The sequence below is a fragment of the Anopheles bellator genome, chromosome 2 (assembly GCF_943735745.2).
Source record: "Anopheles bellator chromosome 2, idAnoBellAS_SP24_06.2, whole genome shotgun sequence".
Lineage (NCBI taxonomy): Eukaryota > Metazoa > Arthropoda > Insecta > Diptera > Culicidae > Anopheles > Anopheles bellator.
The window spans coordinates 13804967-13830284 of record NC_071286.1 but is presented as its reverse complement, the minus strand read 5'-3'; the positions used below and the strand labels follow the sequence as shown (position 1 = coordinate 13830284).

General features: G+C 50.3%; 1 protein-coding gene across 1 annotated transcript; it reads right to left on the bottom strand.

Moving 5' to 3' along the window:
* Positions 1-614: 614 nt before the first annotated feature.
* LOC131206922 (C-type lectin 37Da) lies at positions 615-6876 on the bottom strand. Its single transcript, XM_058199522.1, has 3 exons — positions 6828-6876; positions 863-1229; positions 615-771 (listed from the first exon to the last, which is right to left on the bottom strand). The coding sequence occupies exons 1-3, from the start codon at positions 6874-6876 to the stop codon at positions 615-617; spliced, it is 573 nt and encodes a 190-aa protein (XP_058055505.1).
* Between the last annotated feature and the right edge of the window lie 18442 nt (positions 6877-25318).

The window sequence follows — 25318 nt, the reverse complement described above, 5'->3', positions numbered from 1 at the left end:
CAGTTACCGCGTTGCGGCAACCGAAACGCTGTTGCCACTGGCAACGCGCCGAAATTGGTCGTTCGCAATTTTCGCGCTCGAAGGATGATCGCACAAGATTTCCTATTTGTTCTCTCTCTCTCTCTCTCTGTCTCTCTCTCTGCAGGCGTTTGTTGTTGTGTTTTGTCTTTTTTCAACAAATGGCATCCTCACACTCAGTCGGGTCAGAAGAGCGACCACGGCGAGCGACAGAGACAGACAGAGAGGATCCTGCTGTTTTTCTTTTGTTTCCATTTTATTTGCATTTCAATCATCGCCAACTCCGTCCGTCAGAGGGCGCGTGCTGCACAGGTGTACCAATTGCCATTACGTCTAGTAGGAAACGGCTGCTTCCGTCGCGTTCTATTGTCGGTCTTCATCGGGCTCGGGTTAACGCCACGTTGACACCACCAATTGCGGAGGGGGCAATTCCGAGTCCAAGTTTCGTCGCTTTCAGTCGGTCAAAACTCAGTGTTCTCATCCTGTTGGGTCTCAGTCTTTGTGCGGTTCGAAGGGTGTGTGTGTGGAGGGTTCTAGTGTTCGGTCAGGAAAGTGGGGGAGGCGAGTGGGTGGGGTTGGTGGTCAGGTGGCAATATTTACCCCTGCGCGGACGAAACCGGAATGCTACCGTAGTTGTAGTAGTAGCACCGTGTTTGCTCGCAGATGAAGTCTTTCACCGCCGAACAGTCCTCCGGGGCCCACCGGTGGCTGGGGGCCTTCAGGATCACGCAGCCCTTCTGCAGTTCGTTGCTACTGTGGAGGTGGAGGGAAACGAAACGGAACCGGGCGAAGAAGCAAAGTTAGGAACGCGAGATGTCGGGATACCCATCTGCTCGGTACTAACCTGTCGCGGGCGGTGCGCTGAGGCGAGGTGTTGCTGTTGTGGTCCATCGGGTCCAGTCCGACCGTTTCCGGCGACTTCTCGAAGTAATCGAACGTGGCGTTGAACGGTAGGCCGGTGCTCATCCACAGGAACATCGGGGTGCCGAGCCGGTTGCCGGACGTCCAGAAGTCGTACTTGCCGTAGCCCGCGTTCTGCAGGTACTCCGTCATCGACTCCACCTTCTCCTTCGTCTCGAACGACGCCAGCTGCAGGCCGAGCGAGCGGCAGTACTGGTAGGCCAGGAAGTAGTTCAGCTCGGGCGAATACGGATTCATTCGGCTGATAAAGTACTGCACACCGTCCAGCTGGATGGTGGTGATCCGTTGGCCTGCGGAAGGGGGAGGGGGAGCGAGGGAAGAAATCATTGCACGGACGGACGATAAGCGCGTGTCCAGGACACGGCGTCTAACAGACAGACTGAAAACGACAGATTGCGCAGTTTCATCAACCAAATACACCGCGTGGTGCACGAGAGGCATTTTGTATACGCCTCGCAACAATGTACGCTGGATGTCCCGGGTCACCATTGCCTACGCCTACCCCTACCACGGCCATCAGCACCAGATAGAGTGTCCAGCAGAGGGACCAGCCTCAAAGATCGGGCACAACGGTAAAAGATGGGGTCTATTGTGTAACAAAGACGCTCATTTCAAGCTCTCCCGATTGCAACGTCGGAAACGGAAGCCCAGGATAACTGGGACAGGATAACAATAGCGCGACGGGACGACTCAACATCAGCCCGATGCTTATCGGAACGTAGCTCATGATATGCTAAGCCATCAGCCACACTCCTTAATATAATACCATTTTAGTAGCTAAACAACGCGTCGATAACGGACTAAATTGGACTCTCCACAATCCTTCGCGAGGCCAGCTCGAGGAGTTCGCTTCAAGTCGGACATGGAGATATTGAGGAACGAATCAATGTGGACTGAAGTCTACATATTGCCACCGTCAATTGTGGCTTCGTTGAGGTTTCTACTGATTATCATAGGAAAATCATGAAAACTTCCCTGCCATTTTCCTGCTCTTAAAAGATTAGTTTGTCTTCCTTACTCTCAAGTGCGCCCAAGACTTCATCGTTCGGTGACCCTGTTACCCCCGGGAGAACCATCAAAGGAGAGCCATTAAAAAGTGTAGAAAGTGTAGCGCATAAATATTACATCACTGCAGTCATTAATGCGACTGCACATTTCACGCCGTGGTTCCTTTCAGGTTTCATTAGCCCGGCAGAAGTCCGTTCCCAGTTCCCTCTGCGACGCGAAAGGATAAGCTGCGCAGCGGTGGAAAAGGATAAGCTGCGAATAAAGGCAGATTTTCCACCAAACTGGAGGGTGCATAAATCATGAGCCAAGTAAGCGCCTGTGAAAGCTTTTCGGGGCGCATTTAACAGCTTCTGGAAAACCGGTGTAGATTCGTCCGTACACATCCCGACGGGCTGTGGCAGTTAGCTCTGCAAGCTATTTGATTGTCCTTTTTTTAGCGTACTCCTCACACAACTTCAAACAATGCCATCACCATTTCACCATAACGCATTCCGAATGGGCGCGGAAAAAGAATCGTGCGGACACATTGGGCCCATCCACCCGAAAAGGGGCACCCCGCGGGAGTGCGGACCGAGAGTACGGATAATAAACTGTGCGTATGAAATAAAAGCTACTCGTAACTTATCCCATTGACCACGGCCCATGGTGACGCCCGTGCCAATCACTCACGGAGCGAGGCTGGGGCTGCGGTCCGGATTATGACTTACAGTCCTCATCCGCCGGCCAATGTGTCACCCGTAGCTTTCCGAGCGATTTGCTGCACACAGTCGGGGAATTTATCTCTGCTGCTAGGTGGTTGCACGGTTATGGGCATTGCAATGTGAAACAAAGCACACGGACCACGGAACCGGCGAATCCTGCGCACTGATGGGGAGTCGGCTGGTTGCTGTTCATAAATTGAAGGACCCATTTTATTGGAACGGTGTTTGGCCATTAAATCGGACCCATTGGTTGTGCAAACAACCGTAATGGTGATGGATGTAACGATCGATACGATAAAGGCACGATGCAGTAAAAATACGAAGGACAATCGGAACTCGAACTGTTCCTTCTTGGAGCGTAGAAAGTTTCCCGCCAAGTGAGCAAAAATGTTACAGTGACTTCAAAACCATGTTTGTTAGCGGGGCTAATTAGAATTGACTAAATGAATATTGTACAACTAATTTAAATGTAAAATTAACAAAACAAATCGCACCAAAAATACGTTACAATAAATACGCCTTAAGGTATGCAAACGGTTACGCTTTAGTACCAAATTTAGTGCCAAATTAATCGATAATTAATTTTTAACGTAAAAGAGGTCAATTACATTACAACCCAGAACGTTATGACCGAATTGTTGTGAGCACATCGTTGAGCGTTAGTTAACGCTTCAAGTTCAATGAATGCGCCGAAGATGGTACAGCGAAGCCCCAGGCACTTTTAGCAGACGATCACGCGTTAAGGCCACTTCCGTTCCCGGTACATTACACGTTCCGATGGGTTTGGCCGCCGGAGCAGCAATAAAGACCCCAGGACCACGCACAGGGCACAGCACAGGGCGCCCACGCAGAAAACGCCCCAGACGGCGCAGCAGTGAAATCACATCCTCGAAGCTTCATGAATTATGGAAACCGTTTTTTTTTTTTTGGTCTTTGAACGCTCAACGCCGGTGTCTGGCGGTGTAGAACGCGTCAATAATGCTAGGCGTAAAAAGAAACCAAGTAAACGATCATTTCCGGTTCCCTTCGCGGTCTATTGTCATATCCATCGGCCAAACCGGGTTCTCCCGGTACCGACGCCTACATATCGCGCGGCGCGGCATCGCGAGAAGGGATTTCGACGTTCGCGTTCGGTGTGCCGTTGCCGACGCTAATCCATCACCGGAGAGTGTGTGGACCAGGGATGGACAGAAAAACGGGAAAATTTTATGTTGTGACTGACCGGTTATCTGGCCGCACCGCGGTGACCCGCATCGCTTTTCTCCGTTGGCGTTTGATGCTTCTCTTCGCTGGGGAGTGGCGGGGATTTGAAATTAATCGATTCCCCACGCGGGGGCCTGGTGATGCTAACGGGACATTATCGCCCCGGGGTCCGATCCATCGTCGGCCCAATAATCCCCCCCGCGTTGCCGGCGGGGATTTGCATGTCTCGGCAGGTTCTCGAGTTTTCAATCATTTATTAATCAGCCGCCCGGGATCCGAAGCTGTACGGCCGCAAAACTTTCTTTCCCATTCCCGGCCCCTCATTTGTGCGAAAAACGGGACATCAACGGCCAGTCCGTTCGCTGGGAGACTTTTTGTAGGTTATGCGGGTTCCCGGTTATGCACAGAACCGTGAGCCCCGGCCCCGGGTATGCGGGTCCGTATCGGGGCCTACTATGGATCGAGGTTCTGGGTTCTGCAAAACAAGGCTCCCCAATTTGGGGATAGTTTGCGGCCGTACAGTCCAATACCCAATTCGTGAACGTGAAGCTGAGTCACTGGCGCGTCGCTGGTGAGACAAAGTCACCGACCAGCAGCAGCAGCAGCAGCGGTCGTAATGGTGAAGTACAGTTGCGCTTTATTGACTCAACTGTGCGGCTAGAATGTCTAATGACACCGTGACGGAGCGAGCAAAATGGGACGAGCGCGCGGGCGCAAAACGAAGATCGCCATTTTGCCCGCTGCATCGTCAAGTGAGGATCGCGCGTGAGGCCCGTAAATTTTGAGGTTTCCTTTTTTTGGGCGGGAGAATGTAATAAGTTACCCTAAACGAATGTCGCCACAGAGAAGAGACTGAGTTCCGGGACGAATGTGATTCTGAAACTTTTAAGGGCGCACGTCCGAAACAGGCGTTTATGTGAATATGTTTACGTGAGCGGTGTCCCTATGTTGATGAGAGTTATGTGCCCGGAGTTTTTAAACATTCGAAGGATAAAATTCCGACGAAGCAACTTCATTTTTGAATCAGATCCCTTTGGCCAAACCAAAAGAAGGCCCGACCTAACGGGAAACACCTTCGGGTGACGACGGGCGAACCCGCGTCCTATGGCTATCAATTTTGAATGCAAATAACCCAACGGAACCAGATTGCCATTTACAACACCCGAATCCGAATTCAGAGGCCGTGCCGGAAGAGGCTGACGGACCGCCTGCGTGTGTCACGAAATCAAACCGGTAGAATCAACATAAAAATAAATAAACACAAATCCTGGGTCACCGGGAAATCGATACCGTGATGGACCGGACCGGTCTCTAATGAAGCCGAAGCCACAGTGAGCCTGACCGAGATGGGTGGCGTGAGGCGTCGGAAGGACCTTTCTTTCGGCTCGAGCGGCTCGTTTGTTCGTATCGTTGTGGCGGCTCGTTCCGACTCGCGACTCTCAACCGGACGTTGTCCTTTTTCGGGATTTTCTTCTTCGGACACATTCAAACAAAAGCCAAGCCGTATGTGCTCCTTATCGCGCCCTGTTGTCCTCGTGGTTTATTCACCGCGATAAGCTGGTGCCTCGGTTCCGGTGAGAATAAACAAGCGAGATCCTTTCGGAGAAGTTAGCCGCCAAGTTTATTGTTCGTCATTCGAGGAGACAGAGAGTTTAAAGAATCTTTTTAGGTCCTCCTTCGTGAATTTTTAAATCGTCGGTTCGGGTGAGCATCATCAACTTCCTGCTCGTTTCCTGACCGAATCCTCGACTGGGACGTATCTCTGGGCGTATTTTTCACAAGAACCGCGAGCGACGATAACAGTTTCTTTTCACCGTTGCGTTTGCACATAAAGACTTCATTAGTTGGAGTATTCCATCAGCGCGACCCAGCACAGCACAGGCTGTCCATTTGTGGCTGCGCTGGCCTTAATTGCAAGAAGAAGCAAAAAAAATCAACCCAGAGATGCATTCAGCTTCATTGCTCTTTTATAGCCACCTGCCAAGTTCTGGAAGCTCCATAAAACTAGGAACCCGTTCGGAGCCACTCGGCCCAAGACGTGACGTGGTCGCCTCCGGCCTTATCCCTGATCCGGCACCCCATTGTCCTGAGCCCGGAACTGGGCTTCCGACACGGGAGCCATTTAACGGAGAAGTGTTCCATTTATTCTTACGCGCTCGCGGGCGCGCCAAAGAATTTCAATAAATCGTACGCTGGTCTAGGACGAGCGCCGGAACCCGCTGCATTTATTTTCTGGTGCAGGACGCGGAGTTCCTTCCGTGCTGCCATTTGCGTACTGGCTCGTGCTTCTCGTGCTTCTCGGAATTAATAAGCGCTGTCGAGGCAGTGTCGGGCAGAATTTCCGCACACCGAACCGACGGTTCCATTTCAATCGACACGCGGACTTTCCCGTTCCAGGCGATTTAGCACAACCCGGTCTCATTGACGATTCCGTACGCAACACGGTGGCGGCGGCGGCGGCGAAAGAAAGCTCGCGTCGTCGACGGGGACAAGGACACCTGCCACACCGTCACCGGCTGCCGGTGATGATGAGTTTGCTGTACTTTTGCACCTGCCCAGTCCGGATGCCGCCGCGCCGCGAATGAGTTGGTCGTTCAGAAAAGAATAAATTTAATTTCCGACCCCCTGTTTGGCGCAGTCCAGTCACCCGGCCCGTGATGGCTGGCCACCGCTGTCCAGAAGCCAGCCAACGGAAACGGCTTGCCGGGCTCTACTCGTTGACAGGCTTCGCGTTATTCTCTCATTTCGATTTCCTTTGCCTTTTAATTACAATTTCTATGCCGTTCCGGGAACTGAGTCCCAGCTCGAAGTAAACCTGGCCTGACCTGGTTTGCCCGCCAGCCGCACAAACGGGCAATCACTGGCGTACGGTTGATGGAGACCTACTCAAGCCCTCGGCCTTGGCTAACCGAAAAACAACCCTTCGCGCACGCACACACTTCACAGTCCTGCGTTGTCCTCCTCCCGTGAACTTACCTCCAGCGTACGCCAGCACACACACGAGACACAGAATGAGGGACTTCATGTTCGAGCTTTCGTCCGCAGAAACCGTCGTCCGGAAAATCACTGTTCACGCTCACTTGCGTCGATGTTTTTTCGATGTTTTTTCGCTAGTCGGCACGACGGTACACTTGGACGGGCACGCGGGTCACAAGCCGAAGCCAGAAGCTGGTTGCGGTTGGCGGGTGGTGGCACAAAGTCGCAGTCACCGTCAGAACTCGGAGCACACTGGGGCTGGCTAACGAAGGTGACCCGCTTCTTCGGACGATCTTGCACAACTGATCGCCGCTTGGGTCGCGCGATCCCGGTTAACTCCTTTGCGCCACTGGGGTGGGCGCGGAAAATCAGGTGGAAGCCACCGAGTGGTGGCGGGCACGGGGTTGGCGGGGCAGTGCATCCTCCCGCCCGCCAGTCCCCGGGTTGGTGTTCGCGGAAGGCGTCCCATCGTTCCGACAAGTCCCGCGGTCGGGCTCATCATCATTTCTGCCTCTTCCCGTCTTCCAGGTGTGTGGCAATTCCCTGGTCCCGGTCGCAGGCCTCTCTTTTCTATCCCGCCCGCTGTCTCTTTCCCTTGCCAGTGGTTTCCTATCTCTATCCCTCACGACGTGAAAGCTCGATCATTTTCTCTAACCACTCACTCACCAAACTCACCACTGCTCACCGCTGCTTTCTCACCGGGTGTCGGGATCGGGTGTCCCGTCTCGCTCTGGCTTGAATGACATCATCCTCCACCCGCGGTCCAGCATCCTTCGGGTCGGGTCAGGTATTTCGCCCGCAGTCCTGTGAACCGATCGATCGATCGTAACCCACAAAACAAAAAAAGGAAGATGCTCCCGAAGCCCGGACCGGAAAAGGGAAGATAGGGCCGCCGTACGGGAGTGACAGAGACACGGAGACCAGACTTTTTGCACTATCACCCTTCCGCACCCCGTGCTTTCCCTCCCGCCGACCCACCCCGCGGTGCACGATCGCGTCTTCTTTCGTCGCTTGTACGGTTTTCTTTCCAGGGCTTCTTGCCCCGTTCTCTCCGTTTCGGCCGCGCGCATTCTTTGCTTGCGGCAGAATGTGCTGTATAATTTACAGGCGATCGTTACCACGGGCTGACGAGTTTTCTTCTCCCTCTGTCTGTTTTTCCCATCGTCAAGTTTGTCACTCTCTCTCTCTCTCTCTCGCTCTCTATTGCTTGCCGTTTTCTTCTGTTTTCTCTAACACTCTTCGGTTTGTTGTTCTTTTGCCTTCTTGACTCTTTTGCCCTCTCTTCTGGTTTCATTTCCTTTCTTTCGTTCGTTCTTTCGTTCTTTCTCTCCCTCTTTCATTCTCTTCTTTTTGTTCCATCTCGCTTCTCAAGTGTATGCTCTCGCTCGTTCGCCGGTTAATCTTCTTTTTCGCCTCGCCTCGCCTTCACGAGTCAACAACCATTCTGCAGGCGCACTTTCCGTACTTTCCAGCACGGTCAACTTCGGCCTCGTTGGAAGTTATTTTCCATCCCCGCGAGATCACAGATTCCCCTCGCGGTGCTGCTGGCCGCGATCCGGAGCGCTTCCCCAGCGCCAGCCGATATCGTTCGCCAATTGTTCCCGGTCCCGGTCTCTCCGATCCGACCCGATCCGATCCCCAACCGATCTTCTGGCAGTTAATTCTTTTGTCCCTTTTTCTTCGCTCCGGTGTTCTGTTGGCCACTCGAACCACCACCACCAGGGTGACTGTCTCGTGGTTCGGATGTTGAAGATTCACCTTAGACCTCTCGCGGGGCGACCCATTAAACGGCCAAGCTGGGCGCTGGGTGACTAGCCACATTGGTAATTGTTCATTACCCTCTTCTTTTTGGCCCCGCATGACACTTACCCCTGGGCTATGATTGGTTTTGTTAAGAAAATTGTAAAAAAATACTAACAACAGGGGCCACAGTTATTGGGAAGTGCACGCGACACAAGCGATCCGAAGCCTTCCCAGCAGCCCCATTCCCAGGCGGAAATGGTTCCGTAAAATTGGATTAACTCGCAAACGACCGTGGGCCAAAATTGGACGAGCGTGAACAAAAAATTACATAAACACCTTCCTACGAGGCTAAAGGCCGGACGTTCCGGAAACGTTCCGCTCGAAACAACGCGACACCGATAAGCGAACGGGTGGCCAAATGGTAGGAAAAAGGAAACAGCCCACCACAAAAAGTTAAGAAACGAGAGAACGGACAAACAAACCCCGGGCTGGATGCTGGATGCACCGGGGAAGTGTCTAAAACGCGAAGCCAGGAAACCCTTCAAACCAGGGCCGAGAACGCGGGAAAGTAAACAGTCCTCAACGAAATGGAAAGAACGGCATTAGCATTATTGTTATTACTTTCGGGGCGGCTTCGGAAGGCTCGGCCGCCGAGGCCGAGAGTTGCCGCACAGCGCGACACGTCCATATGACTTCTCCGGTCTCACGGACGCTGTACTCGGTCGCTCTTTTATCAGCAAACACTAAAACCACGGGAGGGCGGAACGGAAGACGTCGGACCACCGCCGGGTGGGAAAGTGCAGCATAAACAGCAAACATTAACGCTGCAGGAGCAGGTTTATGGCTTCGCGTTTTGAAACGAACGAAAAGCGCACTCGGCACTCGGCATCCGGACGCCAGTTATTCAATCAACTTCAGTTACTAACAATATTACTTCTCTTTATAGTATCATTTTTAGAGCAACTACTATTTGATCCTAACCCCGGCAAAGGGGTCTAAAATCAGATTAAACTATCAATTTGATGAAAAGTTCATGAACAAATCAAAGCTTATTCCCTTTGCGTAGGATCTCTCAAACGACTGCTCTCTGTTGAGGGTTCGGATTAACGATAAACTGAAGCGATCGTTGAAATTCTTCATCAGTCGAAAAGAAGAAGAAATACGAAACCCCTTAGACGCGCGGAACAAGGAACAGGTTGGCCGTAAATTTCCCATTTTATCTCTCATTTACTGTGGAGCAAAACAAAAAACATCGCGCAGCCGGTTGGCATACTTTATCGTTTATCGTACTATCGTCAAATAAAAACGGTAAACCTATCGGCAACGTTTACCGTTATCCGCCGTTACCGGCGGACTTTATCGCACACGGCACACACACATACACTTTTGCATTGGCACCCCCAACATATCTTCGGTTTCGGTGGCCCCCCGTTCGAAAAGATCATCAACCTTCCACCCAGAACCCGGGCGGACCACATTCTGGGGATGACAACTTTCGGCGCACCCCAATCCGGCCGGAGCCGGAGTTCCCGCGCCGTGGTGGCCGATTATTGGAATCATTGGCCGGTTCGGTCGGGATGAGCGAGCTTAAATTGATTCGGCAAACAGGCTCAGCCAGCCAGCCAGCTGCGCGGGCACTGTCGCTGTTCCAAGAGTTGTTGTGCCGTTGTTTGCCGTGTCTCCGTCTAAGTGACACGGTCAACAACGGGAGAAGAACCAACAGAGAACCGGGGGGCGACACCGACCATCGACGAGCACCATCGAAACGCGGGAGTTCTCTCGAAAATCTCAAAACTCACCTCACCGCGGCGATCGGCGAAATCATCGACGAAATGCAGGAAAAGGAAACCCCAACGAAGTATCCATCAAAAAGCGTCGTGAAGTGGCGGACCGGCAGGGGGAGTCCCGGGACCCCAGCAACATATTATCTGTGCTATGTTTCCATCATATCGCAGCTCCGAGTCGCAATGTTGAATCCCCCAATGAGGACCCCCAAAAACCAGCTTTCGGCGGTTCAGCCGAATGCCGTGGTGCTCCTCGAGGCGCTGGCTCCATCTTCTCGTTTCTCCACTTTAGTTCATTTTGAAGAGATTTGGAAGATAGTACGCGCGGCCAAGCAGTCCAAGAGGTGGAGCCGAGGACGGCACGAGCGGACCGAGAAAAACGTGCACGTTGGCTTATGTTGTCCTTCGTCGTGCGCTGCACGCGAGGAACATGAATGCTTTTATGAGTCACGTCTTGAACTTGACACTGGAAACGGCCGGCGTGCGGCCTGTTGCAGCTGCAGCGTGCAGCTTGGGAGCTTTGTGGCGCCCGGGGGTAAGATATTCGGTTACAGCGCTCGGGATTGTCAGATTTCGTGCTCTCGGGTCGCAGCCAAGAACGTCACAAATGTTTAATGTGGGGCCGTTTCGGGAACTGGCCCCACAACGCGGATAACTAATGGGCCGGCTGGAAAGCGAGAAGACACAAATGACCAATCTGATACGGAATGTTATTTGTTTGGAGTGTTTCGAAATGGCTTCCACTTTGCCTTTATTGGATGTCATTTGTTTGTGAAATTTGCTAAAAAGTGAGTCTCGGTTACAAATTTCGTCATTTTTGCAACACCTTCAGGTTAATTACTTTTTGCAGAGTTTCATTTTCTTTTCTGCTCTTTCTTTTGTTCCTTCATCCGTTTGCTTTACTTGTTGTTTGTTGTTTCTACTAAGTTTTTTCGATATCTTCTGTCTTTTTTTATTTTTTTTTTCTTTTGTTGCTTGTTTTGTGATTTTTTGTATAAGTATCAAAGTTGTCATTCATCATCAAGCACATACATTTTTAATTCTTTTATTTCAACCGTTGTGATGTCAAAAATGTCCTTTTAAATAATAAAAGATTTATTGTCAAACAATGCCAACAATGTTGAAGTTAAAGTGTTCTACACGTGCCACCAGTTCCTGGAAAGAATGCTTGCCCTTTTCTCTCTTCCCCCCTCGCTCCCCTTAGCCCCAATTCATTAGGAGGAAGGTTTCCTTTCCTTCCCGGAATCGCGGCTAATTCGTCGCTCTAATTACATTTTCTTTCCGGAACAAATTCTTTCGAAAAGAAAACCCTTCCATCAACTAATTGCAAAAAGAAACGAGATCCCGGACGCATTCGGGGCAATTAACATTTCGCACCGGAATTCCGGTGCAGTGGCGGCTCGAATCGGAATCGACTTTTTTTTTTTTTTTTTTTATTTAATTCCGGTCAAGCCGGCGCTGCGGAACCCCCCGCTGCCTCGGGCCATAGGATTTCGCACGCGGGGGGACCGTGACCTCATGTGGTCAGCCTTATTGTTCTATACCCGTTGCCCCCCGGCCGCCGTTGCCTCGGCCCTCCGCCTGTCCCGCGCGAGAGCGGCCGCCAGGGTCCGTTGCTCCGCGCGCCACTCCGTCTGGAGCGTGCGCAACATCTCCCGGCAGGCCGCCGCAATCGCCGTCCATCGCGCGGGACTTTCCAGCATCTCCGGGACCAGCCTCTCCGGTGTGCTGGGGAACCCGCCGTCGCGCAGTGCCTCCCACCGCCAACACTCGAAGACGGTGTGTTGAATCGGAATCGACTCGAATGTGTCGAATGTCGGCGGACACGGACACGTGCGAGCTGTTGTCAAACTGTAGTTTCCCTCTTTTGTAGGGCATCTTTGTGGGCGATCGAGATAAAGTTTGCGAAAACAAGGTTAGCGAAGAAGTTAGCGTTTTAAATGTCAGCAGTTGTCGTAAATGTCAGCCCCGGAGAGAAGTTCTTCGGCCAACCGACGACTGACTAGACGCCTTGGACTAGTTTGGTCAACTAGCCACCCAGACATTAAAGAAGGCAAAAAAGTAAAGAATTTGCTCCAACTGTGCTGCCGTATTACTCATTTCCTATTGAAAAGTAATTTACGCTTTAACAGTTTTTATTGAAACAAAATCAGAGCCAGTCAATTTGATGTAAAGAAAAGGGGGGCCAACTGTGTTGTGGTGGGTCGAGCGCGGTCGCAGTGGCACCCTGGGAAGGTTGGCTGGTTCAGTGGAACACGCTGTCAACGTGACAACGGTGGTTGCCAGGCCGGCGAACTCCAGCATCCAATCAACCGCCCAACACGGACGGATGACATGGGATTGCATTTTTCTAGGAAAAATGATCATTTCCCGACCGGGTGCACTCGGGCAGCCGGGTTCTTTGTTCCCGCGCCGGAGTTTCGGATTAGTTCGGTCACCGCTGTCTTCTTCTGCTCCTGCCTCCCCGGCGCGCTCCCCACTTCATTGATCGCTAATCCCTGCCAACCTACCAACCCCGTGGGCCGCTGCAATGGGATAGGACTAGTTCGAGTACGACCGCTACAACTGGCATTCTTTTTCCGTAAAGACAACGAACAAACACATCAACGGACGATGGAATCCTATAAGAAGGCGTAAGTGAAATAGAAACAGTGCTGCGGATGAACAGTTATTATTCGGTCCCTGACGGCAGGATGTACGAAGTCACGTCCGAGGGGTGGGATACGCTAGATCTATTCCTTAGGCTGCTGAGCGCAGATTGTAGTGCCGCTGATTGTTCCTTCACATTCACCAGAACGCGAAAGAACACGCAAACAAACTCTGGGAGTCCGTTTACGACTTGTTCCGCAGCGCATCAAACAACTTACGTAAATGCGTGTCGTGGGACAGAGAAAATGGAACTCGACTACAGTCGATCCTTGTTAAGCGGAATCGTGCAACTGTCGATTTAAGTGCTACGAAGCGAGAGCCGGTAAATAATTTATTGCCGCCATGGAATGGTACAAACAGCTGCGAACATCGGTTTAACATCCTTTGATAAGTTGATCGCGGTGCTAGGTGAGCATTTGATTAATCCCATCGAGATGGGTACCGTGCAAATTGCTCTGAAAATAACAAGGAGCCAACCGAAGACGATAGCATACATTCAGGCGCTTCTGCTAGAGTTCCGTTTCAATCTAACGTGCCCGATCTATTACATCCAATAATGAGAGACTTGAAATAGTACCCTCCCCGCACCGAAAGCGACGCGCAACAGTTCAACGGACCCGCGGCACGACATACTCGAACCCTCTCGAACCCATATCAAGGACGATAAAGGGATGTGCTGTTGGGAATTTACATGAATCGAGCTGCCAGCCACTCGCCGACGTTCTTCGGCGTGGTTCGAAAAACTTCCCCGGGCCGGTGAAAAACAGGAAACGGAATTTGAATACTAAATTCCTGGGGCGGAGAGACCGGGTCGAGTGCCGCTACCAGCAGCCGCGAAAATAGCGAGAAACATAAATAAATCGACCTCGGTTAATCAATGATCCAGATCCGACATCCTGCCGGAAGAAGGGCAATCCATTTCGGCGAGCCGAGACGTTCCGTAGCCAGGTATCGTTTGAGAGTTGGGAATAAAAATTGGGCCAAACGGAGCAGAATAAAGTGGGGAGGTAATAAAATTAAACGACTCCCAGCCAAGCGCTCGTATGGCAAATTGGGGCAAGGTTCGACCCGTCCGGGGCCTGAAATTGATGGCTGTCGGGTTGCCACCGAGTTTACACTCACGCCGGTTCTTTGTGCAAGCTTATGCCAACCGGATTACACTAATTCATAAATAACACATACACGAACTGGGAAAGGCGGCCATTAATTTGGTGTCTTGCCTGCACGGATACCGTACGCGCGAAACCGGCAAAGTAGATTTAATTAGTCGACGACATGTTTATTTTCGCTGCTCGAGAAAACAGCTCTTACCGCACGAGTTGCAACACGATTTGGGTATTTTTTTTGCAACAGCTTCCGTGCGGGTTTACTTTACCAAAGCGTAACCTTTCCGCCGACATTCTGGCCACCTTTATCCAAAGAACGTTGGCTCATAAATTTCCGATATCACCGAAGGGCCATTGAAATGTTTCTTGCGGTGGCTTTATAATGTGCCCGGCAAAAATAATAAAATAAATTCTCGAACACTGTGGCCACCGTTTGTATCCGGCTCGAAATGTCCGATTCGCCGAGAAGTTCCCCAAAATGGTCGCTTAACGGGTTTGAACCGTTCATCATACGTGTTGGTTGGTGGCGGATCAGGCGGCTTCAGAGCTTCTTGGTGTGCCGCAAAATTTATATCAACCAGTCAGACGATGCGTTTCGCGCCCTAGAAGTTGGTTAGTATCTTAACCGAAATTCTCAAGCCTTGCAGAATTGAAATCGTCTAATGCTGCTGCGGTTAAACAAATATTTTCATCTCCGATGGTGATGGTAGTGTTGAGTTCTAGTCGAGCCATGTTGGAGCTGATGGTACGTTAATCGTATTCGCAGTTAGAATATTTATTAAAATTTCATAATGTTACACTGCCTCAGAGGTTGTTTAAGTTTGCCGGGGTCTGTGAATCGGGGTGTGATGAGAAGTCACATTAATGACGGACCAATTGGGGTGTGGCGTTGGCTTACAACTTTTATCATCCACCATCCAGAACCGACGCAGAGCGGTTTGTGGCTGTGGTGTATTATGAGCCACTTTTAGGGCGAACAATATGGCAAAATGGTACTGATGGTGGGAAAAAGTTTACGGAGTACCCTTTCAACGGTAGCGCTTCATTTACAGAACAACAGACCGGCATTCATCGTTCGCCAAAAACCCACAATAACCACCACCATATATGTTATGTAGTCGCTTACAACATTAAACTGAATGAATGAATTCAAATTTGAAATTAAAATGATGCTTCAATGTTGTTACCACATTAAGTAAACATTTCGTTTGAATTGTAAAAACTGGTAAATGTATCCACTGACCCCTCCGAAAAGGTTACTTACTTCAACTGGAAAAACCACCAAACATGCCAAAGTATCCTTGCCAACAGGGACGTCAACGAACGAACAATGCGTCACTGTTCCGTGGTCCCGTTTATGGGCCACCAAAACGGGAGTTCGAGGCTTCAAAACAAGCATCCGCTATTCTGGCGGTCTCATGTATGTTTCATACATTCGCCGGCGTGGGCATTGAGCCAAGCCGCGCACGTGCTTCCGGCACGTATCCCTTGTCAAAAAGCTTTACCAAACACTCATCAGCCGGAGTGCACCAGATGCACCAGACCCCCGTCGGTCGGAAAATGGTCGGAACGTAACCCAACTACCCTTTTCGGGGGGGACAGCGGTCAACATGATTGTAAAATGTCTATCCCCACCCTAGTTTTAGGTGGTGGGCGACCGCCCGGAACTCACCGAGCTGAGGCAAAACCACACTCTGCACTCTATCTTATCTTTGGGCGATATTGTTCCATTAATTTAAGCAATGCAATTTAACTTTCATGACCACCGAGTGCCCCCAGCCTGGCTCGCTAGTAATGATGACGGCGCTGACCACTTGTTACAGTGGGATATTCTATACCGGGTTCTGTCCTCGGGCTCAGCGATGGTAACATTATGTTGCACTTCCAGGAGCTTTGCATATTCCGGTGCTCCAGGTGCAACGCGATGCATCTTCACGAGCTCCAGGGCTCGATAAAACACTTAACGGACGGAGATAAGAAATAATAAAATGCACCGTACGTAAATGGACTCTATCGAGGACCCATGTTGCCAGTGGGCCGCTATCATAATTTATTGCAAAGAGATAAAAAATTTAGCAACATCGACCCCTGTTAGCAGCCACGGCGGATGCTGCAGAGTGGTGTAATTTGTTTTTAATTATTTTTGTTACTGTTCCACGCAGAGTATGGGTAACGTGATGAAATTCATCATCATCCGTAGTGCAACATAATTATTCCGAGGCTCTTATCACCCACTGGTGCCACTAATGGAGCATCCCACTCGGATGCTGCACTCAGGGCAGCATACTTTGCCCCCCTGTGAAGGTTAATGATGGCACCCGGCTCAGAGCGTGTAATGGGATACGTATCGTACAATAGAACATGCCCAATTTAACGAGCGACGCCGATGTCCTGCCAGGATATTCCATCCCCACGCCGGAAACACACAAAGGAAACCCGTCCACAAGGTTGAACGAATTTATTCATTAGTTTATGGTTTTCTTAACGAATTCTTTTCATAATTCAGTATTTTTCGAATTCTAATACATGGTCTAGTTCTGGGGCATAGTTATTGTCCTTGACGTCTGTTGGTAAACGTGCCAAAATGTGGTGACCTTTCGAAGCGCCCTTCAAAGGAGCATGATGAAAGTATTTTTATGGTCCCACTGGTCAATCGTCGACAGGAGACTCCCACTTCGTTCAATGAATCATTCAACATTGGCAACCAACTTATTCGAGAGCATAGCAGAACAGGAACGTAAAAAGATGGACACTTTTAGGAAAAAAAAGTCTTCTGTTCGCACAGTTTCATGCTATCTGGAGGGTTGCAAAATCGGAATGCGTTCTATTTTTCATTTATTTATAGCACGTTTATGTCCTACGGTACCAGTAAAATAAAATTGAAGAGTAGTAAACAGTCAAGGAACTGTGCCAATTCTACAAAACTAATTTCGAGCTCTATCACGAAGCTCGGTTCGATGTCGGAAAGGCATCAGAAAAGTGGCAGGTAAAGCGCCTCACGACACGGCCAGAAATAGATTGAAAACAATTCAAATGCCAAATCAAATAGAAAACAAAATCGGCCATCTGAACTTTTTCTTGTTATCGTCACTCCAATCCAGGTCCCAACGTCCTACGCAGCAGTAGTGCGGTGAACTCCTTCACCGAATCTCCTTGCGGCTCCTTCGGTAGTTCGCTTAGCTCCCTCGACCATAGTTTCGGTGACTCGAAAAGACCACGTGCCGTCGTAAAACTGTTGTCAAACAAGAAACTAACTTCTGTTTGGCAAAAGTGTACGACCCCCGAACCCGGAACTCCCGGTGCAGGACGTGATGTGTTTTACGTTAATGGATTCCGTGGCAAACACGCTGCCAAAAGGTGCCCCAAACGATGAGGTGTCAATTGGGGCAGCAGAGAACAAGACCGGCCCAATCTTGCTAATGCTCGGCACGTTCGTCGCAGACTCGAGCACCGCGTGGTCCGCACGCCCTGACGTCCTGCTGTGGGCGAAACCTTGGTCGAAAAAACCAACCGATGACCGCCTGGCAGCATGGGCCCCCAATCTTGGCACTTTTGCAAATGACGCTAATTATGACAAAGTTTTTACATCGTGCGTAAGTGATTTCAATGTCAACCGATCATCAGCCCGGAAGCGTTCCCTGAAGTTACAGGGTGTCGTGCCACGAAAATCCCGGAACCCCCGGGTTTGCTTGCTCGTAACCAGATTGAGTCCCACTTCATTCCAGTGTCCGGTTGAGCGACATTGCGATGAAAAACAAAACGGGAAAATGAAACGAAATAGTCAAGGGAACCGTTTCCATTTCTTGATTGAAAACGGGATTTCGTGGCAGTTTGGTGCAACCTCCGGCTCGTCATATCGGATAAAGGCCAGCGTTTTGGATTAACGTCCAGCCGTGACATAAACGTGGAACGTGATTTGTGTTTCAAGTAGCCGCCACCGTGCAGTTTGAGCTGAAGGCGGTAGAAAAATGCAACGAAAAATATGCCACATTCTTAGTTCTGGGCAGAGACAACGTTCCGTTGGCGCCATCAAGCATTCGGTTGATTTTGATTGATGTGTTCGGTGTGCAACCCGAGAGGGGCACAATTCGATTTCACTTTTCCCGTTAAAATACCCGGATCGTAGCTAACAATCATGCTTTGGACGTGCACCGACTCAACACATGGTGATGCCGTTGAGCGACGCTAACGATAGCATTTTGTCATGATTGACTCGATAATCGGTATCGAGTGTTTTGGTACGCCGAGTTCAAGTGAATTTCTTTATCAGATTTTGTTTTCAATTTTCCACCACATTCTACTCTTCTACTTTTCCGAAACGTTTGATGTATTGCCGAAGCTTATGAGCTCCGTAAATCGATAACCTCGATCGAGGCATTTGAGAAGGCATCTATCATTGCATCTAACGACACGGGAATCTCTGTTGGAGGTCACCTTCTCGGTTGGTTCACCTTAAGTATAAAAAATGGGACTTTAAAAGGGCATTCATAAAATTGCGAACGAGCCTACCGAACGTTCAACCGACCAGGACCTGGATCCAGGGCAGTCCTATCGAGATCGTGTGTGCCCAGTTATCATTCGGTGTGTATCCTTCGGAAAATGCAATTCGCCTCGCGCCGGACCCACCGGCAGCCTGTCGTCGTGGGAAAATAAATCACCCACCACCGCTGGGAGTCCACCCGCAGACCCGACATGCAGCCGGAAAGCCGGATGTTTAATTTCCTTTGCCGCGATTGCGCTCGAAACCGAGATGATGAAAAATTGCGACTCCCTTTTCGGCGATCCTACTAGGACCACGGACCGAAGCCCGGTGCAGTAAAAATGGGAAAATTTCAAACCAAATTACATACCTCCGTCGTCTAACGCGCCACGGAAAGCTCGGGAAAAAGAGGTCACTTAACGTAGAATTACCGGCTGGTCGTGGTGGACCGTACCGGGACGTCCCGAGGCCCCGAGAACCCGAGCCCCCTCGCACCGAGAACGCGGGCGGGGGCTATCACGAGCACACGGACACGGAACGGAACCACTGTCAACGGATTCGCAGTTCCACCTTCGACTGGCCGCGACGTTGGCAATTTTGTGAGATGCAACTGCACCGCGGTGGCAATTTAAGTTGCATCACGTCGCGCGAAGATAGGATCCGATGTCGTGAGCGGAGTCGCGCATCGAGTCCATCCTCGCGGCGCCCATCGGCGTTCCCGTGGCACCGGGAACGAAGCGCCTCGCAGCCGTGGGGAACATAAATTTTTCCGTACCATGACGCGTCGACGATAGATAGCAATCATAGAAATCCAGAACGGCGAAAGCGCCTCCCGGCGACCGCAGAACCGCTGGCCACCGCTGACTGGCTGGGCGTTTGCCATTAATTCGTGCCAAGTCGAAGATCAAACCACCCGGATAAGGCTCGCATCGTCTGGCCGCACAGTTTTAGGCGTTTATTTTATTCACCCTTTTCCCCCCGTCGTTCGAGAGGACTGGCAACCGGTGAGGCTCCTGGCGACGGCCGGATCTCTATTCCTGCGCCACGCGGCGTGTGCGATCGTAAATTGTGCGCCACGTTTCGTGAGAAAAAGCGGCTTCCCTGGGCGAAGCGAAATAGGCAGACTAATTCCTGCCACTGAGGGGCGCTCTATGATAGGGCTTTTCGCGGAACCGTTTCGCGATGGGCCATGGGCCACCCTCTTTGTCAGGCGGGCCGACCCCGAGGCTTGTGTGTGGCCAGCACGCGTGAAACTTCTACGACCGAAACTGGGAAGGTTTAAAAGAATTTCAAACTGGCATCAGACAACTTCAACATAGGATCGAACATCAATTAGAGAGCGCAAACGTAAGCCGATGCGACAGAGAGTGTACCAATAATTTAATGGTTTCGAAAGTTCAAAGGCCACCATTTGTGTCGAGGTGTTTGAACAGGACAGGGACAGGTTATTAACTTTTCCGGCGCATTGACCATTTTCCAACCTTCGATCATTCGACCTACCAACGAACCTACGTTTGGTCTAATGTATTCAATATTTACAAAATTCACTCCCGAAACGAAATTATGTGACGAGTTGCAAAAAGATCATCAACCCGACGAAATAGAAATCATGCCCCTGCGCGACTAACTGGAATAAATTTATTACTGAAACGTCGTACTAATTGAATATTCCTAAAATTATGTCTCACCTGCCACGGTCAACACGGTGGGTACTGCGGACGATAGCAAACGGCCCCGACGACGAACAACATAAATTCCAGCGAAAAGTGTTGCAAAAACACAAACATAACGTTCCGCGTTCATTCACTCTCCACCGACCCGAACAACATCGGTCTTTACCGTTGGACGCACTTTTTGAGTGTATTTTTATCGTGTGGTTTTCACTAGATTTTTCACGACCTGACTCCGTGTGCTGCGGGTCCGGGTCACCCGGGTTTTAAAACGGTACCGGAGCAAACTCATTTACTCAATCCAACAACGGCTGGGTTTTTAGCGGAACGGAACGGCCACCATCGCCACCAAACGCAGCACCTGCTTTTGAAGGGTAGAAAATTCTTGGAGCACCCCGACAACCCGTTTGGTGCGCGGGTGAAATGTAAACGAAAGAAAGCCCCGACCCGGAACCGTGCTTTAGACGGTGTTTGGCGTTTTGGGCCAAGTAAGTCACATGTCGAGCATAAACTTTATGCTCCACTACACACATACCACGATTTCACGCCGGTCGTCGCCACAGAGGCTCGCAGATTCACGCAGAAAAAGAATAAATAATGATCGGAAAGTGGGCTTAAAATTTCAGCTAACAACGCATACAACTTCGAGACACATGCATCGCCATTCCCAGGACACTCTTAAGCCGCCCTAGGAGCTGATAGGGGCAGCGGTGCCTAAGAAATTCACTACAAAAAACTTGTGCTCGTTCGGGACAGAGTTTCTTCTCCTTAGCAAATCTGTCGCGTCAAACCGTGGCACTGAACCTTGGCACTGCCAACAATCGGCCAAGTTGGGGGACCTCTTTTTCGTGGCTTTACTTTTACCAGAACTTTACAAATTACTGCTGCTCAGTAATGGAATACTCAACACAAGGGATCGCACACACCACGCTCGGCGGCCGTTAATGCGTTCTGACTCGTGGCCGTCGTGGGAGAGCAATTAAAAGTCCATTATTTCCTGTTTGGAGCTTGACATCCGTTCGAAGCTGCGAAACCTGAGATCGATTTGTGGCTTCGGTAGCTCTACGAGAAGCTCTACGAAATTGCTCGTTTAAATCGACTAAAAATATCGAACGAACCGGGCGATGGTGTCTGCGTAAGTGAACGTAATTATTTCGCCATTTCACTTTGCAACAAATCGGGACCAAAATTAACACCTCAAAGTGGGTGCTCTGGTGGGTGTGCGAGTCGGGAAAGTTGCGCCCACTAATCATCGTCAGCATGCATCTCGCTCTCGGTGCCATTATCCGTGCCGTTCATCATTCTATCATTCCACCGCCTAGAAAGTTCTGCTCCCCGGCCCGGGTTGCGGCACGTTAATTTAATCCTCCGCGAAAGTGATTAAAACTCATATTTGAACCATCACCGCGAGCGGAGTGGAAAATTTAATTCCGCTGCTCACAGAATTCCGAGAGTTGCTTTGCACGCTCAAAAAAAAAAGCTCTGGCAGAGATTTAGAAGAGCAACCAAAAAATGTCTATAAGTTGCGACCCAGGATAAGTGCCGACTCCGGTCCGTCGGTCGGTCGGAAGCGTTTCTTGCGGACGATTTATGCGGTCATCGGAAGCGAAAGGTCAGCTCGCTGACCGGATGGAAAGCTACTAGAATATGCAATGACCGTTTTGATGCTAGGCGGTAGACAATTAATTTAGCCACGAGCACCAGCACCCAAATCAGGAGCTGCTCATCGGCCCATTACGCGGTCGGTCGGCGACTTCACCGTAAGCGGCGATTGTGGTAATTAAATTTTCCACCATCGTCATTCTGGATGCCGGGTTTTCAATGGGTGACTCCTTCACTACTTTACGAACGATTTCAAAACCAACCCCCCCGAAAAACACTGGTCCCATGGTCCCGCAAACTGTGGATTAATAGTGGCAGCTGGTGCTTGGGCATACTTATGTTAATTTCCATTCCCTGACATCCAACGTTCCAAGGTTCGCAATGAATTCGTCAAATTATATTTGATTTATCGTTCCGGATGGAACCGATTTGCATCAATGTGATAAATTGTGCTTCCACCTCATTAATCGATTATGAATCGATTGAAGGCTTCGGTTTGGAATGCTTTCAGCTTGAAAATCATGCTTCCTTATAACCTCATGACCGTGCTAGAGCTTCGAAACTGGTAAGCATTCCGAAAGGCAGGTCGAAATCTTTATCAGATTATCGGGCCCACAGCACCATTTGCTACCTTGCGGCAGCATGGTTGGTGTCATCAATTTGCCCAGCACAAGTGTACAACACGATCGAAAGAGCTCGACAGAGTGCGGCAGAGAACCAACTCCTTCCGGCATTCGGAACGTCTCCCACTGAATTCATTAGCATGCGGTTTGTAGTAGAGCGTACCATCCCGGGACAACCAGCAGCCGTGACCGTTTTCGGTAGGATTCGACTCGTTGCCACCATAAAACCATGGCAAACCATAAACTATGCTTAGAAAGTGTAGTGCGTGGCTAAAGCGAGCACTACGGCTGCTGCCGGATCCTTCTGTTGAAAGGGTTATCGAATTATCCCGTGCCGAGTGGAGGTCTCCAATGTGGTTTATCCTTGAACGCCAGTGCGGCAGGTTGTTTGCAGGCCGGCTCGATAGTGTTCTAATCGCATTATCCTTTCGGGCGATACCGCACCGCTCGGGTGTAACATTATCCCACAAAGCGGACTGCGAGCTCTCATCGCTACGGCAGGCAACGGCAGCGAAACACCGAAGGAAAACTTGAACTTCTTGAACCGGGGCAACCCGAGAAGCTGCCGGTTCCGGTCCTTGAGCGACTGAAGCACGCTTTCGATATGCCTTCTCGCTCGCCGGGGGCTAACTGTCTGACGTGGACGTGATAATGGCGTCCGGACTTCGGAGAGACGATCAGCATCATAAACACGCATCGGCTTGGAGATTTTACTTTAATGGAGCTTTTTCGTTTGGTGTTAGCACATGACAAGTCCCGGGGACTAAATAAGAAAGTGCGTTTTTTGTTAGAAATTGGCTTTATTCGTCAACGTAATTTCTATCAACAGCACCACAATCATTACACCGCCGCTTTAATATTTCATTTCAACAGTTCAATATCTTTTGCCTTAAACTAGGTCTAGGTTTCAGCGATAGCAAACTTCTTATACGAACGAATTTTCTTCGGTCCCTTCTTTGCAATTTCGCCCATCAAACGATCCAATAACGCTTTAAAATATTCACTGATGATAGTATTTCCCTTTTCAAGATAGTCGACGAATATTACACCACGGGCATCCCAAAATACCACGGAAATAACCTTTCCTGCCGATTGTTGTTCTTTCGAGTGCCTTGAATGAGGTTCTCCGAGGTTGCTCTCCACTTGACGATGACGATCGTTTTGATTCCGAAATGAAGTGATGGATTTAAGTTTCACCCATTATTACATATCGATGACCAAACACTGCCCCTGAATCATCAACACGTTCTTGTTTTTGATCAACCAATGGCCAAATGCGGTGGCCACTTTGAACAGAGCTTTTCCATAGTCAAATGTTCATGCAACAAAAGATCGAAAGGTTCTTTTGATAGCTTCACAATACCAGCTAACTCACGCATCATCACTTTTCGATCACTCAAGTGGATTTTTGAAGTGTTTTCTGGTGTTACCGCCTCATTTGGACGTCAGCTGCATTCAGCACGATCTACGATCACGTTTGAAGTCAGCCAACGTACGTTGTATTGTTGTTTGTGCTGATCTTACATGAACAGTATTTTTTCTCATCAATTTTCTAGATAATTTTTTCCCCCAACTTATGAGTAGAATATCATGAAAATTTAACAGCTTTCTTTGGAGGGTTAGCAGTAACTATAAAGCAACGATATTAACCCCTTTTATGTGTGAGTCCAGAGACTTTTCAACCCGTGTGCTACATTCATCCAGGATTGGGTGAAATCGGATACTTTCCTACTTGGTACCTATCAGCCGTTCCATGGTTGGTCGCTATCAACACTTTATTTCATCGTCACGACAATCACCCGACAACTACTAGCGAATAAAATGCTAAAATACATCTTTTTATCACCAAAATCCATTGGCAAACCGCAAATCACGCCCCATGAAAAGATTACGCTCTCTGCAACATCTTCATCTGAGTGCCGCTACAATGTTTACTTTGCTCGCTGGCGGATGGGACAGTGAAATTGCTCAATTATCGGGCATCGGGAAATGGCCGGGACCCATCTGCTGGCCCATCTTGACCTCACGGGACGCTGACCGGGAAATGGTCCCGCTCGGCTCGACCTTCTTATTATCGAATCAAATGCTCAATCAACTCCGACGCCCATCATCGGCGATCTCGAAAGGGTTCGACCCGAAAGGTCTGGCCTCAGCAACGCACGGCGATTTCGTCGTAAACGCTGCCCGCTAACGATCACCAACTTAGCGCCGCGAGCGCGAGTGACGAGACGGAACTGACCTACCCGGAGCGCCCCTGGACGGACGGTGCAACAATGTCGATGCACTACAGGCACGGGGCGATGGCACCGGTCTTCTCGGAAATTGTCCCCCGTCCCAGGTGGATCGTCAATGGTCGGGACTGTCACACATCTCGGGCTCGGGCCGTCGTGTTCGCCAATCATTCGCCCGAATGGGCCATATTTCATCGTCCGGCACCGTACCGGGTGGGGTGGGACCGTGAGCGTCCGATTCTTCTCCGTCCAAACCCGTGCCCGTCATCGTAATCATCGTCATCAGGCTCATAATGTCGTAATGCTGGCGGCCGTACACCCTCCCAGTCCCCCGCCTGGTCTACGTTCGCGCGGTCACTGAACCGACCGGTCAGGCCGGACGACGACGATGCAACGGTAAGTACACGCTGTGCAACGGGAGGGCCACGGCGAGCGACCGGGGAGGTCCGGGCGGCTGAGCTATTTATAGACCCATAAATAACTCTCGGCCCCGTGCGCATCATTACCCGGCACTCCGGCCCGGCCCGACAGAACAATTATGCGCCATGGCCCGGCATGCCCGGCATCGGCCAAGGCAGTCCAGTTCGAGAAGCGCAAGAGGTG